This window comes from Artibeus jamaicensis, unplaced genomic scaffold (genome assembly GCF_021234435.1).
Source record: "Artibeus jamaicensis isolate MK-2021 breed Jamaican fruit bat unplaced genomic scaffold, CSHL_Jam_final contig_490, whole genome shotgun sequence".
NCBI classification, from domain to species: Eukaryota; Metazoa; Chordata; class Mammalia; order Chiroptera; family Phyllostomidae; genus Artibeus; species Artibeus jamaicensis.
In genome coordinates this window covers 22,466,827-22,485,624 of record NW_026521861.1, presented here as the reverse complement: position 1 = coordinate 22,485,624, position 18,798 = coordinate 22,466,827, and the positions used below count along the sequence as shown (strand labels likewise).

General features: G+C 58.8%; 1 protein-coding gene across 2 annotated transcripts in view; it reads right to left on the bottom strand.

The window, feature by feature from the left end:
* INPP5A (inositol polyphosphate-5-phosphatase A) overlaps positions 1–18,798 on the bottom strand; it is a 145,866-nt gene that overhangs the window by 76,402 nt on the left and 50,666 nt on the right. For both annotated transcript variants that reach the window (XM_037159100.2, XM_037159101.2), the window contains exons 3-4: positions 13,251–13,351; positions 9,872–9,959 (exon numbers count right to left, since the gene is read on the bottom strand). In XM_037159100.2, the coding sequence (XP_037014995.2) occupies positions 9,872–9,959; positions 13,251–13,351 (189 nt within the window). The remainder of the gene's footprint in view (positions 1–9,871; positions 9,960–13,250; positions 13,352–18,798) is intronic.

Here is an 18,798-nt window from a genome sequence, read left to right as displayed (position 1 = left end):
CCTGGGTTCCTGCAGCCAAAGGGACACACCTGTCGCTCTCTCCACACCCTCGAAGCCCCTCCCCCCACCCAGAAGAGCAGCGGCCGAGGGAGCCTGGGAGCCTTCTGCAGCGGCCCCTTGGCCAGCCCTCTCCGCATCTTCAGTGAGGAAGCGCACAGCACTTCCGGAACCTCTCTGCGGTCTGTCGGCTTCCGTGTGCACTGGGGCTGGGAGGCGTCCTTCCCAGACCCGTGCTCTTGTCTGAAACACTGCTTCTCGAGGTGGGAATGGAGCCCAAAGCAAAGAGGCACACCCAGTGCTCCAGTCAGAAACGCGACCACAGGACTGGACGAGCATGGGGCCCAGTGCTCAGACACAGGCTCTCTGCAGACAGCGCTCGCGTCGGCCCCAGAAGTGTGGTCACGTGTCCAGGAAGATGGGGTCCCCCCCAACCCTGCAGTAGGGTGACGTTCCCAACAGGGCCATCATGCCTATGTGGTCTGCCACTCCCTGTCCTCTTGCTCTTACCCCGGGGAGGAGCAGCTCCCTCCTCTGCAGCTCAGTCAGTCCCTCCTGGACAAACCAGCTGAACCCAGGGGCTCTGGACTCTGTCAAGGGACCAGGGGCAGCCCACCGAGGCCCCCGCCAGAGGCCCTCCTTCCCTCTGGCCAGGACCCCAGCCCCCCCCATCCTGTCCTGCCCTGGTGGGTCAGGACCCCAGGCTCTCATGGAGGCCCTGAAGCAGCTTCACTGTCTTGGGTCCAAGTCAGAGGGATTGCAGAGAAGCCTCCACCTGCTCCGACCTGTGCCTTCACCCAGTGGGGGGACCACGAACAGCGGGCGTCAAAGGCCCGTGACAGGCGTTGGGGGCAGCGCTGCGCCAGGGGCTGGCGAATGGAGCACCACATGCCTCACTTCGCCGTCGCTCACGGCACCCACGGCGGAAGGGACACACGGGCGGCATCCTGGCTCACGAACAGGCCACCAGCAAGCGAGCGGTGGCCCTCTGACATGAGGAACAGGCAGCACAGCAAGGGGCAGTGAGGACACATGCCCCCGCAGAGTCCTGGGCACACGCCCCCACTCCATCCCACCCAGGGCTGGCCCAGGGTGCCTGTGCACCGGTGATAGGAAGTGGTCACAAGAAGCCCTGACCCTGCGGGGCAGAGGGACATATGTGCTTCAATCCTGCATCCCCCAGGCACATCTCCACTGCCCACAGCCAGTCGCAGACACGGCCACCGCACCATTTCCTCTGTCCTTCCCAAGCTGTCTCTGGCACCTGCCGTGCAGCAGTGGGAACAAGCCCCAGACTTTCAGGGGCTTCCTGAAGGGTAAGCTCCCTAGAAGTACAAGGTTCAGTGTCTCCTCATGCCCACAAAGAACCACGTCATCCAAGACCCAAGCCACCCACACTACTGGGCCTGGCCATGGGCAGCTCGTGGAGCCTGGGGTCACGGCCTCGCTGGTAAAGGGGCTTGGAGGGGTCTGGGAGGGCTGCCTCCCACCACCCAACCTGCAGCCACAACACAGCCGATGGCACTGGGGACGCCGCAAGCGGATACAATTAACCTTGTGCCCACTGTCCTCCCCATTTGATGGCCCAATGTCAGCTCATCTGTTAGAGGAAAATAAAAAAGTCAGGCCTCAATGTATAAAAAATTATGATGGAAGCGCTAAATAAGGCGGAGGCTGTGAGCTTATTGAGTCAAAAATCAATCAATCAATGAGTGAGTGGATTAGGAGCGCCTCGTGAGCCCCAAAGAAATAATGTGCCCAAACACAGGGGTTTAACGGTGGAGGCCCGAAGCCCAACACTTTTAGGAAGTAAATAATGAAAAATCAATTCACAGGAAAAACAGATCAAGCACCTGCACCATGACGTGCGGACACATTTATTGCTGAATCCCGTTCCTCGCTGACCCGAAAACTTCGGAAGGTGTTTATTTACTTTCAGCACCTTCCCAAGATCAATATTTTTAATTTGGATCCGAGTTATTATTTTTCACATCACAGCAGCGGGGAGCAGAGCAAAGTGGCTCATATTTTAGTGCTAAAAAGATCGATATGACAGCTTCACCTTCACTGCAGCTCGCCGCTGCCCGGCGCACATCACCATGTCCCGCGGGGCCATGGGCGCCGCCGAGGGGGGCAAAGCCTTACCCCGCTAGCCGACTGTGATTTAGCTGCGCACGGGGCTCGGTGCCCTCGGAAAACCAATCTGGCTCCTCTCACTTCATCAGGCCTGTCTGGACCGCGGGCAGGGTGCGGGCAGGAGACAGGCCACGGGGGCGGCTGCTGGAGCAGATTAGTTCCTGCATCAGAAATGCATTTGCCTTCCTCCCCTCCTTGGATCAAAGAACATCGGTAAACCCCATTAATACTCCATATATCCCCCCTAAAATCTGGTTCAGAAAAGCAGAGACAGGGACGAGCAGTCATGGAGAGAGAACGGAGAGGCAGGGAGGGTGTCTCCCTGGAAGGAGCACTGCCTACAGGCTGCACTCCCATGGTGGGCTCAAGGGGGCAGGACGACTGGCCACCCCGTGGTCCCCTGCAGCAGACGCTCACTCTTAGAGGGAAGCCCGGCCCCCTGGGAAGCAGACTGCCAGGGCCAAGGTGGGGACCCTCCTCATGGCAATGCAAAAGGCAAAACGGGGTGCACAGAGGGCCTGGGTCACTAGGGACAGCAGCCAAGGCACCCTGGGCCCAGGAGACACCGGCCTGGGCAGGGGAGATGAGGGACCATGGCTCCCCGGGGGAGGACCGACCCTGGGGGCATGAGCCCAGGGAGTGGCAGGGTCTGACAACTGGGAGCACCAACCCCCACTCTGCTGGGAATGTGACCTTTCGGAACTGAGGTGCTTGCAAAGTGAGACTCTGGGCCAAGGCAGGGGCAGTGCCCTCCCAATCAGACAGCCTGCCTCTCCTCCCTGCGTCCAGCTCGCCTTGGGGAGCAGGCAGGTTGGCCGTGCTCCCAGGAAGGCTAGACGCCTGCAGGCCTGTGTCCGTGGGCTTCAGGGGCAGCGGAACCTCTGTGCCTGCAACATCAGAGACACAAGAGGCCATCTGAGGCCTCCTAGGGAATTCGTTTCCCAGGAGGCGGGCCCTGGCAGAATCTGGGTGGGAGGCATTTTCCAAGGTGCCTGATGCCAGGTGGATGCCAGCAGGCATGGGGTTCTGGGAGAGTATTTTGAAGCCTCTGGGGGTGCCGAGGTAACCCAGGCAGTCTCAGGAGCCCTGATGCCCTAGGGAGCTCAGTGTCCCCTCCGGAGCCTCCTCCCTGGCTCTGCCTAACTCGCCTGGCCAGGCCACGTGGCAGTCCTGAGTGCCCCTAGGCAGGGTCCCCGAACTCCTCCTTGCACTCTGGGCCAGCACCCACAGGGGATAAGGGACGTGAGCTGCTGGTCCTGGGAAGCTGGTACCATCTGAGAAGTTCCATTCCGCCTTGGAGCCCATCCTTGTAACCAAGACGGTCTCTGTCCAGCAATTTTGCACAAATAGTCTCCCCAGTAGCCCTGGAGTCCTGTTGCATGCCTGACCGTCAACACAGTTCCCCAGGGACTTGGTCACCAAGTCCAGTGATTTACAGGGGTGGGGATGCTGTCCTCCCCGGAAGGCAGGACATACACACAAAGAGGAACAGCCCTTCAGTATAAGGGGCCAGAGTCTTGGCAGGAGGTGGGGGCCAGGTGTGGGCAGGGGGGTGGGGCAGACTTACAGATAGAAAGTAGGGGAACAAGGAAGGAAGAAGCAGGGGACTCAGGACACAGGGTTTGTTGGAGGTGGCAGCCACCTCCTCTCAGACAGTGGGGGTCTCAGCCCAGGAAAGACAAATGAGCAACCACAGTGCCTCTGCTCCTCAGTGGTACTGACCTCCGGTGCCTTGGTAGCGTCCACAACGACAACCAGTCCTGTCCCTAGAGCAGGAGCTCCTGGCACGTGGTGCCCCACCATGCGGTGCCCAGGAAGGACAGTGGGGCCTCAGGGGTCCCCAGCAACAGTGGGGCACAGCCCTGCTCAGACTCCAGCGCAGCAGACACTAGCCCCCCTAAAATTTACCACATGGGACAGACCAGAGTTTTAGCACCTGCTGGTGGTAAGGCTAGAACCTCTGGTTCCCATGGGGTGGGTACAGACACATGGGGGTTAGGGAGGGTCAAGTGCATTTCACTCTGGGTTGTGGAGCAGGTGCGGTCACTCCCTGGGGGAAAGGCCATGCTCCCTGCTGCATGGTTCACCCAGGGCACCAGCACAGCCCCTACAGGACCAGCTTGCTCTTCTCTGGACCCCTGAGGACCCCTCCCCCACTGAAGGCCCAGGCAGGGGGCGGGGCCTGGGAGGCAGACCATGCCACAGGGTCACTGCCTCCTGGCTCCTCTCATGTCCCCTAGTGCACCCACTCATCTTCCCAGTCTCCACCTGTGGGGGCCCCAGACACAGCCCCCCCGCAGCCCAATCCATGGTCTCAAACACATCTGCATGCCGACAAACTCAAATTCTGTCTCCAGGATGGCATTCTCCACTGAGCTGGTACAGGGGCACCGTGGTCCCTGGACCCTCACAGGAGGGCCCGGGGCACCTGCGTCTGGTCCACTCTGAGGACCGCTCCCTCACTGACTTGGACTTGGGCACTGTGCTCCCAGCACGTGCTGGCAAGATCCCAGGCTTGGGCAGAGCAGGGGCACATGGAGCTGCTGCTCCAAGGCCTCACCCAGGAGGGAGGACAAACCAGAGTCCCTGCCGAGGGGAAAGGACGGGCACTTAGGGGCCCTGGGTCCACCCCGTGATGGTCATTTAAACCAACTCCCAAGGACAGGACGGGGCCCTGGCCTTTCAGGGCCAGTGTCACCACACCAGACCGGCAGTTCCTGGGACGGAACAGGTGTCTAGCCCTCAGGTTCCAGGGGAAAGTACCATCAGGTAATAGGCAGCAGAGGCCTGGGGCAGGGATGCTACCTGTCTTCTCAGCCCCAAGTGGACCAGACAAGCCTCCTGCTTCCGTAAATGGCCACTAAGCACGGTTCTTAGGAGCAAACAAAATTTAACGTAATCACTTTGAAATCTACCAACTGCTGGCTGAGCACCTCCTATACCAAAAGCTCAGGACAGAAACGCTGCTCTAACGCCATCTGCTGGTGAAGGTGGATATCTGCTGCCTCCTGCCTCTCTGGGGTCCTTCCCTGCTTGTAAGTCCCTTTTATGGCCTCCATCCCCTGCCCAGCCCCCACCCCATCCCCCACCCCCATCCCCAAGGCCCAAGCACTTCCAGGCATAGGCCTCCTTCAGACCCAAGGCACCCTCCAGGCCCAAAGCCCCTCCAGGACTAATTCCCTCCAAGCCAGAGCCCCTGCAGGCTGCACAACCCCTCAGGCCTGAAGCCCACCCTCTGGCCCAGAGCCCCCCGCCCAAGATCCTGAGTTGCAGCAAATCTCCCATCACATCCATGCACCAGGTGCAGCGTCAGGTTCAACATCTTTCTGGGAACAGGCCACTATTTTCTGATCCCTATTAATACCCGTGACAGCATTTATGTACAAGATAAATTCATTTCAATTTCCTTTTTCAATTAATGGCCTATTATTTGAACCACACTCAGCTAAAAATATCACCCCAATACCATTAATCTTGTAAAAATTAAATTTTCCTCTCTCTGACAGCCCAAGGCCACCAGGCTGGGGGAGGAGGGTGGCTTCCCGGCTGGCCAGTACTGCTCAGCCCTGCCCTGGACCCAGGGGAGCAGGGCCCCTGCCGCAGGGTGTTCAGAGTCAGTCCCGGCAGAGCCGGTCCCACGCATGACACACTGAGGGGTGACAGACAGGCATGCGGGGGACGGCATCACAGACAGGCGCAGGGTCTACCAGAACTTCATCGAGAACCATCACCTCTTGGTCGGGAGGTAGATGACAAACACACTCCCCTCCCTGTGCCAGCCACGGCTGCCCCACGGCTGGCCCCTTGTCACCCTCTGCACGCAGTTGTCCCTACTGTCCCACTGGACGCCACCCTGGAGAGGAAGCCACGCCATAGGCACCACTGGACTAGAGGGGTGTGAGCGATGCTCCACGTCCTTAGAGGATGGGCAAGCCTTCCTCCCCTCTCCTAGAGCTGTCCCGTCCTATGGACAGCAGGACGCACAGCCTCAGGGGCCTCGTGCCTCTGCGGGGCCCACCTGCCCAGGGTGGTCCCACACGCTGTCCATCTCAGGCCCCGGCTGCAGAGCCGGCCGTGTCCCCAGCTAAGGTACCGCTGCTATGTCTACGAGGAAGACACAGTTAGAAGCCAGTTCTAATTAGGTGCACCGTGGTTCCAGTGGCCTGACGTCTGAAAACCCCTGCACTGAAGAACAGACCAGGGGTCATGTTGTCACCAAGTACGCTGCTTCAACGCACAACCGGCAGCAAGACCCTGAAGGGGCACAGCCCGCCTGCTAACCGAGAGCCCCAGAGGGACCCTCCTTCATAAAACCCACATCACAGAAATTGTCCTGTGGCAGATGGGTCCATCAGACAGCTGTCCCACCATGTGAAAGCCTCAAATTCTGGGTGTTTAAAATTACTTCCAATTTTTGCTATTGGATCATTTTTGAGGACCACCCTGATACACAACTGTTGGCAAGAACAGTTATTTCCTCAGTGAAATGGATGAGTTATGGAAATGCTAACTTTTCAGGTTTTTATTCTCCATTGCAAATGGAGAAATGACGTTTTAAGATAAATCTCAAGGGACCAGGGGAACCAAACAGAGCTGTTGGCCCTGGTGCGCCTCCAGTGCTCAGCTGTCTCTCTGCTCCGCCGACCAGACACTCTGGCTGGAGGAGGTGCAGTCACCATCAGCGCCCACTTCGAGACACAGGCAGACCCTGGAGAATGAGCACGCAGGGTTGGGGAACACCACCGCAGGTGGCAGTGTGCGGGGGAGGCTCCAGGCACTGGCTCCCATGAGGCTACGGTTTCCAGGCACAGGCACTGGGGTCCCTCCCTCCCTATTTCTGAGGCCTCTGAGCACTTGAAGAGCCTTGCCATCGTCCTCTGATGTGTGGATGGAGGTGGCGCCTGTGTCGTAAGCGGCGCTGGACTCTCAGCACAACTCAGCTCAGGGGCCAGTCCTGGACTTTGCCCAAGGGCCCCTTGGTCTCAGTCTGAGCCCCAGATATGCCGTCCTGCTCCCCTGGGCACGGTGGCTCAGGCTTAGGGGACTCAGGTGATGAGGATCTTCCCCAGGAGCCAGTTCACTGAACTCTCCATCATTCTCTTCTTGTGTTGATTTCCACTGTGGCTTCACCATTTCCTCCCTCCAGTTGTTTCGGGCTAATTTGCTCTGCACTGAAAATTTTCCAGCTTGAGCAGTTAGTGCCAAAAATTCTTCTCCAAGGTGTATCTCATATATTTTGAAGGATTTTAGTTTATTTTTTATGTAATTGTAGATATTTTTCATTTCCCTTGACTTTCTCTTTGACTTAGGTCCTTTACAAATTATTCCCAAGTGTTTGGAAGTTTTCATTATCCTCTTTGTTCACTTCTAACTTAACTCCTCTGTGGTCAGAGAACACAATGTGGATGATTTCAGTCTCTCGGGCACATTGAGGGTTATTAATGGCCCAGCTCCCAGTGTGTCCTGGTGAATGGTCCATGTGGACACAAAGGCCTATCCCGTCCAGGCATGGGAACGGCTTGTGTTGCAGCAGCCAGGTGGAAAGGCCTGGGCACAAGCCCCAGACATGGCCTCACACCCCGACCACAGGCTGCCCGGCTCCCACGCAGAAAAGCCCCACGGCAAGCCTCGTCCTGGCAAAGTCTTCTCAAAACTCTCCAGTCTTCAAGTGACAGACATTTCTGTGGGGCGGCGGGAGCTGACGGTCACACGCCCCCAGTCTGCGCCCTCTTGTCCTCGCCCTTGCTGGTGCTGTGCCCTACTCTGCAGCTGCACACGCTGGTCTTCTCACTGGGGTCCCACAGGTCATGAGGTCACAGTGGTCATGATGTCTTTCTGGCCACGTGCAGTGTCGATCACCAAGAGTGCCAACTCCACAGACCAAGGTCCGTGTGTCCTTTCAACTCTCAGCTTGCACAGGGGTGAGTCCTCCTGCTGGGTGCACACACGCTTGAGCAGCTGGCCCACTACCCCCACGAAATGCCCCGCACCCCTGGAGATGCTCCTCGACCTGAAGTCCACTTTGGCATTAATACAGCCTCTCCTGCTTCTGTTTACCGGGTGTCTACAAAGCATATTGTTTTTATCCTCGTGTCTTAAAACACACACGTCTTCCATGTAACGGAGGCTGTGAAGACCCGAGGACAGTTTCCAGGAGGACGAGGGGACCGATGACTGCCGTGGGACTCGGTGATGTTAATGGCAGAGGCGAGACAGTGGGCAGAGACTGAAGCCTTGAGAGTGATGGTGGAAGGGCAGCCTCTGCACAGTCGGCTGGCGGCGGTCTGATCAAGGTGTGCCGTGGCACACAAAGGTCATTCTGCTCGAAGCTTGCTATGACTGGCTCTATGGTCCCCATGCTTTTATCAAAGGAGGAGAGGATTCGTGCATTATCTCTCCACGCGTTTGTCCATCTCCTCCTCCCGCCCTCGGGGACCCCAGGCACACGTCCATCCCAGATGCCCATTGCCGGGCAGTGCCAGCCTGCGACCCTGCAGCCTCGTTTCCCTCCGCGTGTTTTATGGGAAGTCTCTCTTGCTACACCTTCCAGTGCACTGTCCTCTCTTGTGCAGTCCCCGCCCTGCTGTCAGCCCCAGCCAGTGTTTTCCTCCCGCCGCTGCAGTTTCCACCTGAGCAGTCCTGCTTGGAGCGGGCAGGCAGTTGGGTTATAGCAGGGGAAGTGTGCCCAGGGGAGGGTTTACTTAAAGGAAGCAGCCAGGAGGGAGAAGGTAAAAAGCAGAGGAAAAAGGCAGGGGCTGTGCCCTGACCTCGGGAGCGCCTGCGGGGCTGGAGAAGCCGGTACGGTGGGCCTGCAGCCTCGGCGTGTCTGAGCAGCTCGGAGGAAAGGCCAGCAGGGAGTGTAGTGGAGGCGCTGCCAAGGAGACCCGAGGGACGTGGGACACTGCAGGTGCAGCTGAAGGTGGAGACATGACTCTGGAGACAGTGAGTGTCTCAGCAATGGAAGGGCATCACCTAAGTAGCACTAAAGCCCCAAATTTCAAGACCAGAAACTGACAGAAGCCTCTTGAACCCAAAGGACACAGCTGATGTCTCAGCCTGAAGACACGGGCATCCCTGCCCCTGCTGCTCCATGCACAGGGTGCCCCTCCCACACCCGACCCACGGCACCCACACCCACGGCGGCCAGCACACAGCGCCTGCTCCAGGCTGGGCTCCCGGGCACAGGGCAAGCTGAGGAACGAGACACACTTGCCGACACCGCCTCACGGAACAGGCCCATAAACAGGTACCTATGCGTGCGGCATGACGGCACAATGGCGAGGCGGCACGTGCCGTGGGAGGGGAGAGCAGAGGAAGCTAAGCTCTCGCAGGGGCTCCAGGACTCTCTACAGTCGGGGCGCTTGGGACGTTTGTCCTCCAGACCAGCGACCAGCTACCTGCAATCTGGCCAATGTCCGCTCCTCCAAGAAGCCTCCCCCGCACCTGTGCACCTGCGACTGTGTGCCTCGCTGGCGCTGCTTTCTAGGTGTCCCCTGCCCAGACCAAGGACTCTCGGAGAGGAGGGACGAGACTCTCCCAGCCCCATGGAAGTCTCTGTCTCTCTCCCCTGGGGCCAGCCCCCTGGGATGCATCCCACAGCTGTGTGGAGGGAGACCCCCGCACTGAGGCACCAAGAGCCTGGCTGGGCCCAGAGCGAGCCTGCGATGCCGGCTACCGGTTCTCCTCGGCACCAGGAGACGGCAATTTGGCAGCACTCCCTCGGGGCACAGGCACTCACCGTGAAGTGCTCCTGGGACCTGTAGTTCTCGTCCAAGTAGACACGCGCCCGGTTATACTCCTTCATCGCGTCACTCGACAGCAGCTCTCTGGAAGGAAAGAGTCCTTCAGTCACAGGTCACACAGACACCTCACCCGGATGACGGCCTGGACAGCACATGTGACATCGCTCTGGAAACACTACCAAACAGGGTGGAAAGGGGGGGCAAGGCAGAGCGAAGGGGAAGAAAGCGGGGAGGAAGGAGGCAGAGAGGGAGGGGTGGCAGGAGCTAAGACCCAGGAAAGCCTAGTGAAGGTGCCCCCCGCCATTATCTCTGTAAACGAGGCTGGCACAGGAGCCGCCCAGCAACCTGGAGGCCCCCACGTGCACCAGAGCCGGGCCAGGAAGCGAGGGGCCTGCTGGCTCACTGGTCTGCCCCCCACCCCCTGCTCCATGACAGCTGGGGGCGTGGAGGAGGAAAAGGTGCCATGTGACAGGCAGCGTGCGGGGCAGGGGCCGGGAGAGGACCAGCCCGCAAACACCCAGTGCATCCTCAGGCCCTGACTCCAGGCAAGAGCAATCCCCCAAAGTCTCGCAAAGAGAAATGAGCCTCGGACACAGAGGGCACAGAACACTCCTGCCCACGTCACCTCGGAAAGCACTGGCCTGTGAAGAAGCAGCAAAATAGGGCCCACGAGCCTCAGAAAAGGTACCGACAGAAGGAGACCTACAAAGACATGGGCGGCGGGACTTACTGAAAAGCCCCAAGGTGGCTGCTGCGGAAGCAGTCATGGACTTGCAGGAAACCGAGAGCATGAGGGCAGACACAAGTAGGAAAACCAGCAGAGAAACTTCCAGGGCTGGGAAATGCAGTTTCAGAAGTAATGTCACTGGCGGGACCTAAGAGTAGACTGAGACCTATGGAAGGAAAGATCCTGGAGTGGAAAACCCAGCACCAGACACCGTCCAAACAGTGGGAGATGACCAGAGATCGAGAGCAGAGGGTCCGTGTGCCCACAAACAGGTCTGAGGACCAAGGGAGGGCAGGACAAAAGAAACGACATTTAAAGAAATAACGAACACACTTTCCCCAAGTTTGATTCAAACTAAACCTACAGCTTGAAAAATGTTCCAAGAGCCCGAAGCCGCATGAACACGGAGAAGATCAGACTCAGCGTGACAGTCAAGGGGCCGTGAAGCAGGGTCCCAGAGCAGGGTTCCAGAGTAGGGAGAAGACAGGGTTCCAGAGCACGGTTCCAGAGCAGCCACAAGGACAGGGTTCCAGAGCAGGGAGAAGACGTGTGGGGACAGAGGCGGGTGTGAGGCTCTGCTTGCTCAGACCAGTGCAGGGCAGGGACCAGGCCAGCAGCCTCACAGGGCTGAACGAGCACCAAGAGGCAGGGGTTCTGTCCGCAACAAAATCATCGTCCAGACAGGGAGACGAAGGCTTTCTCTCAGAAAACGGAAGTGGAGAGAACCCATGGGGTCTCGAGCTACAGTGGCGGAGAGGTGCCAGGCCGAGGAAAGCGGTACCAGGTGCAGACCTGGAGCCCCACGGGGCACAGGTGGACCAGGGAACGTGAGCCGAGCTGGCTGTTCAAAGCAAGGCCACGCCAGTGCGTTCTGTGTGCACACCTCTGCCCACAGGGCAGGCCAGGCCAGGCCAGGAGAACAGGATTGAGGGACGAAGGTGCCGCCGTGACTGGGTCGCTGGAGCCCATGGACGAGCGGATGCCTGCGGTGCCCCTGCACCTCCTCTGCTGTGAAAGGCCCCAGTCCCCTGGTGGCCGTCTTCCTTGTTGACACACGGAAGACTGCGTACACGGAGTACTGACTTTCAGTGCTGTGTTGTGATTCGGTAAAGTGTGCTGCAGCTATCTTTCCCCACACGTGACCAAAGTTTTACTTTGTTTAGAGAGCCTTCTGATGGATAAAGTTATAAACTGGAACATGGTGAAACGTCTCTTTCATAAGCCATAGCCTCGTCTGCACCTTTTTAAAGGACTCCCCGCCCACCCCGGCGCCGCGGAGCTCCTCTGCTGCGTTTCGAGCTCACAGCCCCTGCGCTCCGCCCTTGGGAGCAGGCAGAGAGCCATCGTGGGAAGCAGGATGCAACTCCGTGCTTCCTGGCAGGTGACACGGTGACTTGCTCCCGCACCAGCCAGGGGGAGTGCATGGGCTGCACTCCCTGGGGTCAAGGCCACTGCTGCCTTGGCTCCCCACTTCCCCAGGAGGCTCCATGCAGGTGGGGGAAGCCTGGGTTGTCACGGTTCCTGCAGCCTGACCCTCTGTTCATCCACAGTCACTTTGGTGTGAGTCTGCCAGGTGTTAAGAAAACATTTGGAATGATTGGAATTCCCTAAAATTATAGTTTAGGGAAAACTTGGCAGTTTTTAAAAATCTGCCCTTTAACAAATGTCCCCGCAATTCAACAACTGGAAACATGGATGGATGCTCAGACCCCAACAGGAGGCCTGAGGCTGGTGCGGTGGCTGGAGGCACCGCGGCTGAACAGCAGGCCGAGAGGGCACAAGTCTCCAGATCCAGACCCTCCGAAGCCTGGCACCTGCCCCCGCGCCCCCCACATGGAGGCCTGGGGTGACCAGCCCCAGAATTCAGGAAGCATTCCTTCCCCACACTCTACTGGAGGAAGCAGGCGCCGTGCCCGGAGTCTGGGGATGGGGGTCAGGCAGGCAATGCCACACTGCAGGGGCACGGGGGTGGCCACAGTGCTGCATGAAGGAGGGAGGGCGCCTGGGCCCGAGGCAGAACGGCAGAGAGGAAGGTGCTCTGGCCGCCACCAGCACCAGCGGCCAGACGGGGACAAGCCTTTCAGCGCAGGAACCCACGGACTGAGAGCCTGTCCCCCCAACTTGCTTCTGCCCACGGCCCATGTGCCCACTTGCAGGTCCGTGCCAAGCCCTGGAGCTCCTGCTTCCTTTCGGAGCCATGGGGCTCGGGCGTGGGCACAGCAGCCTCTGGCTCCTCCGCCCCAGACAAGAGTTCCCCTTCCGGAAGACGCAGGACTCTGTCCCTCTCTCGCTGTGACAAACACATCTGCAAGCTGCTAGATGAAACCAGTCCTGTCTATCCCTCTGTCCATCCTCAGCAGCAGCAGCTGGAAGCCATCAGACCACAGGAGGTGTGACCTCTGGTACACACAGGTGGGACGCCCCACCTGGGACCCAGGGCTGAAGTCTCTAAGCCCAAGGCATCACTGTCTCTCTGCTGTCCCCTTCCCAGGAGGCACTGTCACCTGCAGTGTCCCCAGGAGGCAGTTGCCCATGGGGGCCACACCCTTTCTCTTCGGGATGCTGCAGCGCACCACAGGCTTCACCGGGTGAGGCTGCACCCACGTTCCCATGGAAAGCAGGGGCATGGCATGTACCCCTGGACTTACTTGACAAACTTGTCCACGTGTGACATGGAGGCCTCGTAGTTCTTCCCCCCGAACTCCTGGCAGTGCAGGGCCATGAAGTGCGGCTTGTGCGTGTGGATGACCTGGGGAGGAAGCACAGGACGGGGCCGGTGAGACCTCGAGTCCCCTCGGAGCCCTCATCCTTCCCCAGACACTCAGCGATCCCGAGGCAGCAGGAGACGGCAAGTCCGGGCCCGACTGGTGGTCACGGGGTCGGGGCCTCCGCAGGCCCAGAGCCTCTAGACGGAAGACCCGTGTCGGCTGCTGCGCCCTGAGGTGGAGCCACTCCTGGCTGCCCACGGGACCCGACAGAGGGTCCCAGGCAGACCTCAGAGTCGCCCTCAAAACCAGAGAGATGATTCGTCACCTTTGCCCCACCTCTGACAGCTGCCGAACAACCCGGAGCTCGTGGCCCTAGTGTCCTGTGACTTTGCCCTGTATCCTGCGACACGCTGCCAGGGACCTTGGGCTTGGAGTATCAGCACCCCGCTCTCCAGGACAGCGTCGCTCACGGGGCAAGAGCCAGCCTTCCTCGGCCGCTGCTCTCAGCATCTAGTGTTCAGCTCTGCTGACACTGGGTGGAGACTTGCCACGCTGTGCCACTACTGGGGGCTGCACAGGCACCGTCACACCCATGTGGAAGGGGGATGGAAGGGCAGAAGGCCCACGTCTATGATGGGAGTTCTGACAATGCTGGGTCACAGCACGAACCCATGTCTGACCCCCTGTGGCAAGCACATGGGGCGGCCAGAATGACCTCCACGAGGGCTCATTCTGCAGCTGGGTGACCCACAGGTCACGTGAGTAGGTGTTGACCAGCACGTGCTCACAGAGGGGAAAGTGCATCACCGATGGGGCCACTACTGGGGTGATCCGGTAGCTATACCATGAGAGATGCTGACGGGTTTGCCCAGCCCTGGGATGCAGTCAGGAGAAGGGCTCCCGTGAGCTGGGAGGGACTGGGGCCAGTCCCAGCCTCCACGGGGCCAGAAGGCTGAGGGTGGCAGTAGAGACGCACTGGGCCCTGGGGCTCCTGGCGGCCGAGTGGTGCTGTTCTCCAAGTCACTGGCCAACCTCTGTCCAGCCCACTGCACTTGTCTGCACCTGCCGGCGGCACGCACTTGGCTCTGTCCTTCTCCTGCAACCTCCTGGGCGCTCCTGACACACAGTTGGCATTGGGTGGCTCTGAGGAACTTTCCAAAACTCTGTAAACTCACCTTCCCTCTTAGCACACACACAGTCCCAGAGGCGGCCCCTGCACAAGAAGACCAATACCTAGTACCCAATGGCAGCCCCAGGGACCTGGCCTGGACCACTGCTTCCTGCTGCTGCCAGTGCCCTGCAGTCAGTACAGCTGCATCCCACTGGCCCTGGGCCGATGGGCTGCCTGGGAACAAGGGCTATGCCATCCTAGATGGAACGCAACTGTGTATGCTCTGTGAAGGCTGTGCCGCAAAGGTATCAGTGGGGCACGTGACCTGCAGTGCGGTCAGGAAGCTCCGGGGCGGCAGCCTCCCGTCTCAAAGGCAGACCGTGGGGCTGGTCCAGCACCAGGAGAGTGATCAGACCCTGCCTTGTTGTCAGTGGCGACAGGGAAACACGATCTACAACACAGGGTGTGTTCTTTCAAAAGGGGGACTTCTGCCCTGACCGGTGTGGCTCAGTGGGTTGGGCGTCATCCCACAAACAGAAAGGTCACTAGTCCATTCCTGGTCAGGGCACATGCCTGGGTTGCAGGCCAGGTCTCCAGTTGGGGGACGTAAGAGAGGCAACCAGTCAGTGTTTCTCTCTTACATTCATGTTTCACTCCCTCTTTTTCTCCTTCCCTTCCCCTTTTCTCTCTAAAAATAAATAAAATCTTTAAAAAAACTAACAATAAAAAGAAGGAAAATTCAGACCAGGAAATGTGTTTAGGCCACATGGGGAAGCCAGTTACTCCTGCCTGGACCTTCACTCTTCTCCTAAAGCTGGGTGAGGACAGAAGTTCCCTCGAGCTTTTCCCGTGCCCCACTGGACCCACGCGTGGACTGCATCCCAACCTGAATGCCACCCCCGGCGCCCAGGCTGCGGGACACAGGGATCCAGACCCGGGCCACACTGAGACGGCCCATGGTGCCCAGCGCCCCACTGACAGGACAGCCAAGGGCAGAGGAGGCAGAATCCTGAGAGCACGGCCTGGAAAAGGGCGCTGAGGGTGGTCAGGAGGGAGGAGGCACGCAAGGAACTGGGAGACAAACCCCAGGAGCCCGGTGGGAGGTGCCTCGGACATGAGCAGACTGGGCCCATGGCTGGGGGCCTGGGGAGGGTTAAGGAGCCTGAGGCCCAGCTGCTGAGCATCAGGAGAGTGCAGGCTAGGGGCCACCACCCTTCATCCTGTGTGGGGACCAGGGTCAGTTCCCTGGGGTCTCAGAGCAAGCACCAGCCTTGGGGACAGTAGGCGGGCACAGGTAGGGGAGGCAGCATATCCAGCCACACTCAGAGGGGCCACGCCCCGCTGGGAAGTGCCACTGTCTCCAAAGACGGAAACCGGCTGGCGCGGTGACCAGCCAGAGGGGGCCTGGGACTGGACCTTTGCCGGTCACCTCTGCTAGACTAAAAAGAGCAGAGCCCGAGCCACCAACAGGAGAGATTACAAAGCCCCCGCAGACGGCCCCAAACTGTGCGAGCACTGCAGACGCGCAGGTGCACAGCCCTGGCTCTGGGAGACGAGCGGGAGGCCTGAGGCTCCGGGGCCTGGGGTCAGGAAGCCCAGGGCCTGGAACCACGGGAGAGCCCTGGTTCCACAGCACGTCTCCGAGGAAGAGGCTGCGGAGCGTGGGCAAAACTCCGCTCTGGGGAAGGAAGGAGACAAGGAGGAGGGAGGGGCGGCCCTGGGCTGTGGGGATGGAGGAGAAAAGATGGAAAGCGGGAGACGGGCCTGCTGAGACAGACACTTGCGAGCCCCTCACGTACCTGGACTTGGCTGGACGAACAGAAGAGGGCGCTATTACCCTAGGAACCCCAAGAAATACTCTAACACCATTACGGTGAACAAAAGAAAGTTCAACAAGTCCCTACAAAGCTGTTGCAAAAAGAAAAAAGTTTGTATCTACACATACAAACTGTTGCAAAAAGTCAGAAAAAAGTTTGTATCTACACATACAAACTGAGGAAAAGGCCCCACCCAGAAAAAGTCACAAAGCAGAATGGAATTACAAGCCTAGATAGCAAACAGAATTAAAGTAAAGGCACTCAGACAAGCCTTTGAGAATATGAAAAACAAAACTAAAGTAGAAATAAGGGGGGCGGCGTGGGATGGATGGTGAGTGCTGGTTAACCCAGGGGCAGGACGCTAGAGACAGACTCAACCATCCCGGAGAAAGCGTAAGTCACAGCGCACTCACAGGGCGTCTGCTGGCGGGGAGAGTCACGCAGGCCCTGATGCCAGGGAAACAGACAAGGCAGCACAAGTGGCAACGAGCAAGTGGGAGAGACAGGAGAGCAGAAGGGGGCACAGAGCACCCGCCTCCTCACAGTCCCGGGGAGAAACACAACAGGGGCCCGGAGCCAGTATCTGAAACGACAGCCCAAGGACACAGTGAGAGGGCTCACGGGGCACCTGGGAGATGCCACCCAGCACACAGTCAGACTGCACACAGTCAGACCAAGAGGCTCTAGAGAGAAGGAGACAATCCTCAAGATCTCCAGGGAAAAGGGCGGTTAACACTAAAACTTTAAAAAGTAGACAGACTGGCACCAGACTTGTTAAAACCAAGGTAGCAATGGAAGAACCTTTTTAAAAAGTCCAATGAAATAAAGTGTAAACTGAGCATTATCTATTTTGCCAAGTGCCCTTCAAAATACCAAAGCCACAGGAAGCATCTCCAGCACACACAGACCTGGGGAATTCTTCATCTGTCTGCCCCGTGTGAGAAACCTATGAGGTAGCCTGGGCGAATGTCTTCCATGAACACCGAGATCAATATTTTCAGATTTGCAGCCTCGGCATCTCCATGGCAACGGCTCCACTCTGCCGGCGTGGACATGGCAGCCACAGAGGAAGCCACAGGAGTGAGCGAGGCCACGCATCAGGCTACGGGCAGGGTGCAGCTTGGGCTGGGGGTAGTTTGCTGACCCCTAATACTGCCCACTGGGGTTTTCAGTGGACACAGGCATACATATGCCACGTGGAAACCTATTTGGGTTCAAGGTTTCTACTTTGTACCTGATGTGGTATAGTGCCAATCTGAAGCAGAGGGTAAAGCATTCAGACCCATAAACCTTAACCTAGAGCAACCATTTAAAAATATTTAAATGGTTTCAGTCACACAGGTGCACGTGGCTGAAACAAGAAGCACACGCACATACAGGCACACAGCATATAGCCCCACGCACACACAGCCAGCTGAACACAGAGCACGGCCCACACCTCTGATGTGAAGCAGAGGCACAACTGCAGAGCATCGCTGTCCTGGGAGGCCAGAGAGGCCCTGCGCTGGGCCACCAACTTCAAGAGATGGGCACCAGGAGGACTCTCTTCCAACTACACGGAAGCAGGATCCCACCGCAGGAAGTGGACCACACCAGGGAGCGAGGGCCATCCGCCTCCTCTTCCACATGGGGCTCTGGACAGTGAGACGGAGGGACAGGCAGTGCTGCAGGGCCCGCCAGTGGCCGCCTGGTAGGGAGGAGGGAAGGAAGGCAGTGCCGGCACCAGGAAGCCTGTGGGCGGGTGGGCGCACCACTCACCCTCTGGACCGCGATGGCTTCCCAGGTGCGGACGTACCACAGGCTCGCCCCACCACACACTTCACACACGCGAGGTCTGCTGTGTGCCAGCTGTGCCTTCCTGAAACTGAGGAGGTAGACCGCCTCCACCGACATGGAGGAACAGGTGATCCACCCTCCTGCTCAGAGAGACTGGAAGCAGCAAATCTCTGAAATAGTGGTTTTCAAACCTCCGACATCAGGCAGGACAGGGCAGCAGCAGCTGAGAGAGGGGCGGGCCAGCTGCTGGTGGCCGGGAGGCGGTTCCCGGCAGGTCCCCAGCAAGGTAGGAGTGACAGTTGTGCTGTTCACATGGGATCACACTTTGTAGGCTGGCAGAGAGGCAGGAGACGGGGCTGGGCAGCAGAGGACTGGCCCCTTCGATGCACAGACTACAGAGACGCTGACTGCACACACAGTGACACGTGGGACTGGCAGCCTCAGACGCAGCAGCGACGCAGGGACGGGTGGTTTTCTTACAGAGACTGAGAGGGGTCTATGCCAGCAAATGATGGCCGCCTCAAGAGGTTGGCGTGGGGGCGGGAGGTGTGGGTGGTGGCCAAACTGACACTGGCCCTGAGGCAAGAACTGTTAGACGGGGAAATGGCTGTGGGGCTCACTGTGCTCTCCTCCCCGTTTGCCATTTGTCACAACAGAAGTTTGCTGCACTCGGTCCTTGTTTACCTCGGGAGCAAAACCAAGGACCCACAGGACCCCTCGGTGTCTGGCCATGCAGAGCAGGGCCATCAGGCCCATCGGAGCTCAAGCCGTGCCCGACACGGCT